Source organism: Puma concolor, chromosome E3 (assembly GCF_028749965.1).
Source record: "Puma concolor isolate L17-30 chromosome E3, mPumCon1.1.hap2, whole genome shotgun sequence".
Classification (NCBI taxonomy): domain Eukaryota; kingdom Metazoa; phylum Chordata; class Mammalia; order Carnivora; family Felidae; genus Puma; species Puma concolor.
The window spans coordinates 33,038,739-33,048,629 of record NC_141682.1 but is presented as its reverse complement, the minus strand read 5'-3'; the positions used below and the strand labels follow the sequence as shown (position 1 = coordinate 33,048,629).

At 50.2% G+C, this 9,891-nt stretch overlaps 1 protein-coding gene across 1 annotated transcript in view; it reads right to left on the bottom strand.

Moving 5' to 3' along the window:
* Nucleotides 1-9,891, bottom strand: part of TXNDC11 (thioredoxin domain containing 11) — a 60,210-nt gene that overhangs the window by 1,029 nt on the left and 49,290 nt on the right. The window contains exons 9-11 of the mRNA XM_086691217.1: nucleotides 7,943-8,085; nucleotides 7,514-7,623; nucleotides 4,268-4,348 (exon numbers count right to left, since the gene is read on the bottom strand). Coding sequence (XP_086547343.1) covers nucleotides 4,268-4,348; nucleotides 7,514-7,623; nucleotides 7,943-8,085 — 334 coding nt within the window. The remainder of the gene's footprint in view (nucleotides 1-4,267; nucleotides 4,349-7,513; nucleotides 7,624-7,942; nucleotides 8,086-9,891) is intronic.

The window sequence follows — 9,891 nt, the reverse complement described above, 5'->3', positions numbered from 1 at the left end:
TAAGCAAGACAAGGAGCTCCCAGGCCCAAGAGGGCACCGGCAGCGTGTGGGCAGAGGGGCCTCTTCGAGCTCTGGGAGGCCCAGTGGCCGGTAACGAAGGGCGTCCCCAGGCAGGACGTCACCTGTGTCACCCCGTGGCCGTCAAAGTGCTTGGTGAAATGAAGACTGAACACTCAGCCAGATTTCTTCAGCCAGCCGGTAGGACACGTTATTCAGAGCAGGAGTTCTTACCTGGGGGAGACTATAACCCGCCCCCTGCCACGGGCATCTGGCAACATCTGGAGACATTGTTATTAGCAAAATGGGCGAAGTGTCACTCAGGCCCTGACTCCGGTCAAACAGACCCACCAAGGGACTGTGAGAAAGGAAGGCTGCCCCGCCCTGAGAGCACAGAATAAGGAAGCAAAGTGAGGTAGGAAGGGGGTTTTCCCCAAAACTCTGTTGCAAGCCCTGATGCAGAAAATTCCTTTTGAGAAGTTATCATTTAACTGCCTGATGACCAAAATGTCCGGCGTGTGTAGTGACCTGTGTATGCACAATCCGGCCGCACTACATCAGAGCCACCAGCTTGACGCACAAGGTGGGCAAAGAGCAGCTACGTTGTCCTAAAGCAACGGGGGTGAGGCAGGGCCACCTGCCAGGCAGACCTGTAAGGCTGCCGCCCACCGTCGTGAGTGCCCAGCCCGGCGGCCTCTCTGCGCCCCTGCACCCCCTGACCCGTGGAAGGGGTGACGAGAGTGTTGTTGCCCTCACGGGACTGTTGGAAGGAGGGCACGAGTTACCTGAAAGCTGAGCGTTAGCCTAAAATCGATCATACTGTTCTTTCAAAGCCCAACCAGAAACCACTCATTACAAGCTCACGAGCCCTCGCCACACACAAAGCCAGGGGCCAAATACCTAAGACAAAAGGTGTTCTGCTGATGGGGAGCTCTTTCCCAATGAAATAAGTATCCCAGGAAAATTAAAATCGCATATGCCCCATTTTATAGCACACTCAGGGAAATGGAAAAGTCAAATATTCAGAGTAAATATATAACCACACCCTACTTTAAAACACGGTTTCCTTAACCTCCAGAAGCTTTCTTCGACTGCGCCCTCCCAGCCATTCGACGACTACAAACCACCTGGTGTCTGTGGGGTGCAGGTGGGGAAGGATGAGCAGAGGCCGGATCGGCGCCGAGACCCGCCTAGGCGGCGCAAACCCGGTCTTACAGGGCAGAGTACCCGAACTGCCCCGGGAGGGGGCTGCCGAGGGACCGGAGCGTGGGTGGGAGACCTTCACGTGACTGAAAACGACCTCTGTAAGCACGCTATTTCAGAGCAGAGTTCGGGGCGCCATCCCCGTGAGTCTGCCTAACACGCGTGCTGAAGTGCTTTCCCACTTCTTACAAGTAGCAAGGACACAGGTGTGAACAAACTCCCCAGGAAAGAATCATTTCGGAAATGGCCCCGCGGTCCGACTCCCTTCGGAATTCCCTAGGCGTGTGTTCACGCAGCTCTAGCACCTAAAGGGCCAAATAAAAACCTGACCGAGGGTGTAAGGCATCTTCTCCAAAGACGGGGCCTTGCTACTGCGGCCGGGCGGGCTGCTCCTCTCAAGAGGCCCGGTCCTTGCCAGGGCACAGGCTAGAATGAACCAGCCCATCCTTGTGACGTCTTCACCCAGGCGCGTGCCAGGGCGCCTCGATTCTGAAACGTCACACGCGGTGGTGGCAGGAAGAGCGGCTCTCTGATGCACCTGCACAGGAAAGCCAGCGGGCGCAGGAGGCGGCCCAGGGCGCGCCCTGTGGCAGAGGACAAGCCCTCGCATGTGGCTTCTGTTCCAGGACCGTGAAACACGTGCTGGCTGGAGGCAATGTGCACGGCAAACGAGGCACCCCCTCCCCCATCACCTGGAATCCTCCTCCAAAGTAACTGTCGACATCTTGACACTCCCCTACTTACTGCGCACGTAACCTAGTGTGTGGGCAGGCTGCTCTTAGCAAAACGCACATATGCGTTTGCATTCTTTTCACTGAAGATGACGTAAGCACAGTCACCGTGAAAAAGGGATCTCTCCTTTCCTCTCTTGCCAGCGGTCAGCTCACACCCTTTGCCTGTTCACACCCTCTGAGTAACCTGAGCACTCATTCAATCTGGACCAGCTAACGGGGAGCTCGCTTCTCTTGCGACTACTCTTTACTTTTAGGAAATAAGGAAAATTCCATTCCAGAGCAGTAATGAGGTTTTTTTGGTTTACCAAGCTCTCTGCGTTAACAAAGAGCTTGACATGGGGCGCCTGGGTGGCGCAGTCGGTTAAGCGTCCGACTTCAGCCAGGTCACGCTCTCGCGGTCTGTGAGTTCGAGCCCCGCGTCGGGCTCTGGGCTGATGGCTCGGAGACTGGAGCCTGTTTCCGATTCTGTGTCTCCCTCTCTCTCTGCCCCTCCCCCGTTCATGCTCTGTCTCTCTCTGCCCCCCCCCCCCCAAAAAAAAAAAAAGAATAAAACAAAGAGCTGGACACTCTTCTCACGTTCAGTATTTACATTCTTGACTTTCCAATACTAAGGGGCCGCAGGGGCGCCTGGGCAGCTCAGTCAGTTGAGCGTCTGACTTCGGCTCAGGTCACGATCTCACGGTTCGTGGGTTCCAGCCCCGCATCGGGCTCTGTGCTGACAGCTCAGAGCCTGGAGCCTGCTGCGGATTCTGTGACTCCCTCTCTCTCTGCTCTTCTCTCACTAGTGCTGTCTCAAAAATAAACAAACATTAAAAAAGCTAAAAACAAAACACTAAGGGGCTGCAGGGATCACCAATGCACATCCTCACATGGACAATCAGGCAACTTTCTACTGCAAGGCACTCCAGCCTGACTCAGTCCCCCAACACACACCCCGTCACCAATTCTCGGTGTATCTCTTTCGGTCTCGCTCAAGACATACTCATGCATTCTAGCTGCTGGCACCTGCTGGGTGTTAGGACTTTAATACTTTTCCAAACTATGTTTGAAATTCGAAAACCATGCTTCATTAAACTTCCTGCCCAACATCCATCCCACACAGATGAAACTGCTTTATGGTCCATGATTCCTTGACTGTGCAGCACTTTATTTCTTAGAAGGAAAGAAGCTCATGACAACAGTCAGCACAACAGGATGAGTCACGCTCTGTTTTTAGTACATGATGTGACAGGACCCTACTACCCCAGGAAGTATTCCAGCAAAAATTCCTTGAGATAAAGAGGAAACAACAAGGAAATGATTAGGTATCTATGAGAAATAAAAAGAGAAATAAAAAGTATGGCAGTGGCTGCCATGAACAGTAAAACTGAGGGCAGGAAATTAAAACAGGAGACACCACATACATGAATTAAGGACCTCGTTAGAGTAACCTGCAAATGCTTTTTCCCTAAAAAGATACCATCAGAGTCGTGTGACTAGGTCCCTGAGGACCCTTTTGAAAACAAAAGAGAATCTTTTTTTTTAAAAAGGGGTCAGAACATCTCGTTTATCAGGCTTTTAAAGGCCAAGAGTTCATTTCCCTTTTAGCAAAACATCCGCACCCAACATTTACTAATTGCCAAGTTAGGCCGTTCGTCCTCCTTGCTTAGGTCCCGTCCCCGCCTGCCGGGCTTTCAGGGAAGTTGCTGTCATCACTGGACTTGGAGTCCGCCTGCACGATGTGAAGAGATCAAGGGGAGAGCCCCGTGGCAGACGTTCACGGAAGTCTGCACACGTGGGGAGAAGGCTCCTTGAATCCCATGAACGGGGTACAGTGAGGAGTCGTCTCCATTTCCAGCTTGCACAGGAGGGACAAGCCGGGCATCAGGAGAACTCGATGGAAAATGACGCACATGAAAGCCTGGGTCAGCCAGGGCCTGACTCCCGGGGGGGCTCAAGAGATGAGCTGCTGTCTGGCCCAGGTGAACGTGGCTCTTTGCCATCCATCTCGGCATCCACTGGAGGCTCATAAGACCCAGAAGGCAAACGAGTTCTGACGGCCACATGCACGCTCGTGAAAACACTGTGGGAGGGGTGAAGTTCTTACCAAAAACCACCTCTGACCTCGTGACACGAAAGCCCTTTTACCCCGGGTCCCTGATGGCGCATTTTTTTTTCTTTTTTTTTCCCCTCAATAGAACATTTTTTTAACAATACATTTTATTCAAAATAGTTTAGTAACAGCTAATGATTTGCATTTCATTTCTGTGAGGCACCTTAAACCCTTTTCATTTTCAAAAGAATCCCATCTGCCCAAATATTGAGTAAAGATCGAAAATAGTGAAAAAACTTACCTGCTGCAGGGGAAAAATAAGATAGTAGGGAGACGGTCAACCATGAATTCCCAAGGAAGGTCATTCTGAGATACATCAATCCTGACAAAGGCAGAGGGAAAGATGAGAGTAAGTAAAAGATCAGCCCAAGACACTCCGACCTCAAAGAACTTTCTCCAATAAATGAAGATCCTGGAGCATATTCCGTGGCCATACTGGTCAGGCCCTCTGAGTAAATGTACTACTATTCCAGGTTGGGTGCAGCTCAGGGGACAAGAACCAATGCTTCCAGAACATGCAACTTTCTCCACTTTAACTTACGGAGCAGAAGGGACATGTCCTGAGAGTAAAAATGAACTTTCAAAAGAAAAACACCTCACTGACACCTCAGGAGCAGTCCACGCTCCCCTCACGGGGTCTGGGCAAGCAGGGAAATCCCTGGACTAGTTCTGGAAAAAGGAAATCATTGTGCAAAATACATCAAGCCTCTGAAGATGTAAGAAAACTGGAGAGTAAAGGTGATCTCTATTTTATATTTTGTAACTCCGGACGGAGGCCACAAAACACGCATTTTCTTAGCAGATTTTAGGTTAATTTTCTAATCTGGAAAATGCCACGTGTGCTGAATTACCCAACCTCGGGTTCATTACTGGTGAAGCAGGTAGTGGCCCCTCCTGCAGCCGGCACTCAGCTCCCCCCCCAACCTCAGCTGGCAGGCACTGCTCAGATGGAACGAAAAACACAAACAAACAAACAAACAAATAGTAGTCCTCGAAGAAGGGCGCAGACCTTGGAGGGCCATTCGGACAGGTGGTTCGGACATCAACCATCACAAATAATGCATACAAAAGTGGGGACTTTCTGAATCGTTAACTTGATAGTAGTTCTCCGAGAATCGTGGCCATTGGGCGTCAACCAGCGCCACGCATTCGCCCAAAAGGGTGACCACTTTAGAATGGTTTTAAACAACTCAACGGCACTGCCGTCTCTGCCTGGGCGAGCCTACCTGAAACGTCAGAGTTCCGTTTTTTAAACAAGTGGTAGGGCACGCCCTAGCCTATCATCAAATACTGTTTTTCCTCCCGATTTTCACTCCAAAATCATGTAAAATTGAAAGAAAAACACTGTTGTAAATATCACTCAGAATTCCATTGGGCCAATCGGGCCTTCTTTCTGGGATTCGCATTCAGGCTTGGTGTATATACCCACATGTTGTTAAGAGCAGTATTCATATATTTCAAATGCAATTCTTTTCAATAATTCTACAAAAAGCATTGTTCTAATAAATGGGCAAAAATCCCATCAAACGCCCAACTGTAATTTACTTAGATGTGCTTCTACCATTAGATACAAATAATGCTACAGGGAGTGACTAGCTCATGCTTCTCTGCCAGTCCTAGTTCCTTAATTCCCCAAAGTAAAATTAACTGGGTCAAAAATGTATAACAATTTTTGTGCTTTCTTACAAATGTTGCTAAAATGCCTTCCAAAAAGGTGACGCCAATTCACTTCTGCTATTAGCTCCATCTCTCTGTGCCAATTTCACTCCATTTTATTAACACAAGATTCTGTCACGTCAAAGCATCTGTTAATAAGTGTAAATGATACTTTGTTATTGTTTCCATTTACATTTATCAGGCTGTAACTTCCACACTTGCTTACTTATACTCTCCTCCTCCGGCCGTGAAAAAGCCTATTCGTGTCTTTTCTTCACACAGGAGTCCCTCTCGGCTGTTTCTCCCCGGACCCCCAATTTGTCACTGCGGTAAAATACACACACAACGTGCCATCCGAACCACTCCTGAGCACACAGTCTGGTCGTGCAAAGTGCATTCATAATGCCGTGCAGCCGTCCCCACCACCCAACTGCAGAAGCGTTCTGTCATCCTGAAAAACTGGGGAATCTCTACCTGCTGCACAGCCCCCACCCCCGCTCCCCCGGGCACCCACCATCTCCTCTCTGTCTCTGCGAATGTGACTGCCCTGGGTGCCCTGCATATGTGCGATCGCAAAGGACGTGTCCTTTCGTATCTCTGTATCTCACTTTGCACTGACGCCCTCAAGGTCTGTCCACCTCGTAACGGGTTTCAGAATGTGCCTCCTTTTTAAGGCCGAGTAACATTCCACTGTGTGGACTGACCGCATTTTCTTCTCAGCAGCTCCTTAAACCTTTGTCATTTCTCAGGGTCTAGAGTAGGAGCGCCTGACCAGGAAGCCCGGACCCTCACTTACAGTCTGTGCGACTCTGGGAAAATTACCGCCATCTCTCTGTGCCTCGGGCTCCTCCTCGGTAAAAAGAGAGTGACAGCCGCGCCTGCTTCACCGAGTGCGGCGACAATTAGGTCAGAGGATACGTACAAAGAAAACTCTCACGGCGCAGTTTGGCTCTATGCTGCTCAGAGCAGACCCAGCGGGTGAAACAGAGATGCTGTAAAATGTACCTATTTTTCTTTCTTTCTTAAGCCTATTTTCCTGGTGTCTTTCACTGCACACTTTTCTAGTGCAATCTGTCCATCTTTCTTTATTTTTTTTTAACTGCTTCACTTTGGGAAGTTTCCATCTCTCAAACTAGCAAACTCAATATTCTATGTTCTGTTGTTTTTCCTATGATTTAATCTTTGTACTGAATTCTAATCTGTCTGGAAGGCTGAAATCTAAACACCACCTGCCCCCCCGCACCCCCCCCCCCCCCGGCCCAACAGCTTAGTACCTATCCAAACAGTCTTCATTTCAGACTTGTCTCTACAAAACAGTGATTTAAAAACGGTTTTGCTGACTACGGAGCCCACATCCGGTACCCACGGAATCACAAAACCAGAACACAAAGGTACCAACCAGTGTTTCTTCCTAATGTGAGGAGTGAGGAGGGAGGCCAGACCTGGTGGACGGATGTGCTCTGGGTCCCGGGGCTGGCGGGTGGCACGTCAGGACCGCCCCCTTTCACCGGGCCGAGGCCACCGTGCCACGGAGCTCCGTGGGCACCCTTCCCATGGGGTTCCGGGGAGCCGGCCGCTGGCGGGGAGGGGTCAGCGCCGCCCCCACACTCGCCCTCCCGGGAATTCGGTCGGGGCTACACACACTTGGCACCACGGAAGCAACACTCAGAACTCACTGGGAGCATGCGGGTTTCGAGGAGGTTCTGCTCTGGCTTCAAGCTGACAATCAAACTGCACCCAGTCTCACCCAAGGTTTATGAAAAGCGGGCAGGCCCTCGCCAGCCACACGGCTACGCTGAGAGAGCGAAGACGGGCAGAGGGGCTTCCTTACCGGGCCACGGTGAGAGCGTCCGCCGGCAGGAGGCGAGCTAGCTGGATGAAGACGTGATTGAGGGATGGACAGAAGCCGCACCACTGTGCGTAATAGAGCAGCAACACGTCCTGGGGGAAGGGAAGACGGTGGTTACAAAGGGCGCACGCGTGTCCCGACCGCGCTCGGAACCCAGCGGGCATTCAGGAGCTGCTGCTTACTGCTCCCCTGCCAGGGAATATCTCCAGCTTCACATCGTTCCAATTCTGTGCTTTCTTAAGGACTTTCTGCGGTGAGAGAAGCGTCGGGTAACGCGTATGTCGTGCAGGGAGACCGTCCCGCGACTGACCTGGGCCTTATCAAAACCCAGCCTTCGCCCCGACGCCCGCAGCTTCGGCAGCTACCTCACCAGGGGGAGGTGGCTGGATTTGTGCCCCTCCGACTCCGTACCTGTTTTTGAAGGACCACTTCCCAAAAGGTATCAGTTGTCACTTCAGTGATTAAATGTTGAGGAGGGAACTGGGCAGAATCACTTCCAATAAGGTGCCTTTTCAAGGGACTGTAGAGAACGCTGAAGTTTTGAATAAAAGACTCTAAAAATAAAGAGAAAATGAGATCAGCTCTTGGCGAAGTACAGAGGGAGTAGCTGGCCTACTTTACACTCTGCATGTAAAAGCTGGGATGGCTTCACAGGCTGGCACTCTGAACACCTCGCCCACAGGGAGCGCCCTGAACGAGGCTGCCCGGGGCGGGGGGGGGGGCACCAGGTTCAGCTCTGAGTGCGACCTCGGCAGACAGTAATCTAGCTACCAAAACACCACGCGGAGTCACAGGCTCTAGGATTTACAGGCCAGGAGTTCTCTTTTTTCCTAATGGGGCTGGTCCCCAAACAGACACCCGATCGACATGCCACCACCCCGAAGAGACTTCAACCTACAACGCTCAGACCTTTAGACAGCACTACAGATGTGGCTAACTCCACAAGGTACTGGAAGGTGACAGGCGTTTAATACTTGAGGCGGGGAGCTGTGGTTTTTGTTTGCTTTGTTCAAGTCCTTCAAGTTTCTTTCTTGAAAGTGTAGGAAAAATAAACTCAATTACATTTCATGGAAAATCCCATAAGGCTCACAAATAATCCAAAAACCTAACTCGAACCAACAGCTTTCCCCTCCCACTGCCTTCAGACTCCTTGGCACCTGTCTAGAGCAGCACTGATCGGCGGGTCCCTTCTTTCTCTCTCTCCTCTCTCCATTTTGAGGTCCTAACGAATAGTGAGTGACACTTTCCACAGAGGGAGGAGGAAGTGAAGGATGTCCTGTGCATACTAAAGAGAACTCATTATCTGCATCTGAATAACTTACTTGGCTATGTTTCTGAAACATAAAACCAAAAATTATCTCCTAATGTGAATGAAGCCTCAATTCTGAAACTGCCCCAGAGACAGCCGACTTAACAGTCAACTCTCCAAACCAGCGAGACACAGGTACTTTTTCACAAGGACCCTTACAAATTTTGTCACCAACTCCAGGACAAAGAGCTGAGCTACATGTACATTTCAGAGCAGATACAGAAGAGGAAAAGAAATTACGGGGCGCCTGGGTGGCTCAGTCGGTCAAGCGTCTGCCTTCGGCTCAGGTCATGATCTCATGGTTCGCGGGTTCAAGCCCCACAGAGGGCTCTCTGCTGTGTGTGCAGAGCCCGCTTCAGATCTTCTGTCCCCCTTTCTCCCTGCCCCTCCCCTGCTTGTGCACTCTATCTCTGAAAGGAAGAAAGGAAGGAGGGAGGGAGGGAGGGAGGGGAGAGGAAAATAAATCTGAAGAAGGCTTCTTTCAGATTACCCTCAAGTTCAAATTGAACACATTATGAGCTCATTGAATGCTTGTGTGTTACTGAACATAATTCGGGAAAGTCCAATAAACACTTCAAAAATACAGGGTTGTTTCACTTTAGAAAAACTCAGAACACCAAAACGTAACTTTAGAAAACACCAATCAGGAGTAATTTACAGTAACGATAGAGAATGCAATTCATAAAGCGATAGGTCACAGGTTCCTTTAAACACTCGGGAGCTTCATGTTTATAATGTAGACCTTGACACAGGACAAGAATCAACATTTACATGAGCCTTTCCAAAGGTGGCCATTGTAAAAAACAAGCTTCACCTGGGCTTAAAAGAAGACAGCTAAAAGGACTGTTATTTAGGGGGCTTGGAGTTTCCTTTTGCCTTCATACCCTCTAAAATTTGGATAAGAAAGGTTTCCCTCTCTACCAAATTGCTCCTGCCTCCATCTGGCAAACGCTGGCTTCCCCCACATTTCCAGTGAGGCTGAACTAACACAGCTTTTGAATTCTCACTTCCTCGTGTGGACATCAAGGATGTCAGCAGAGCCCCGGGAACA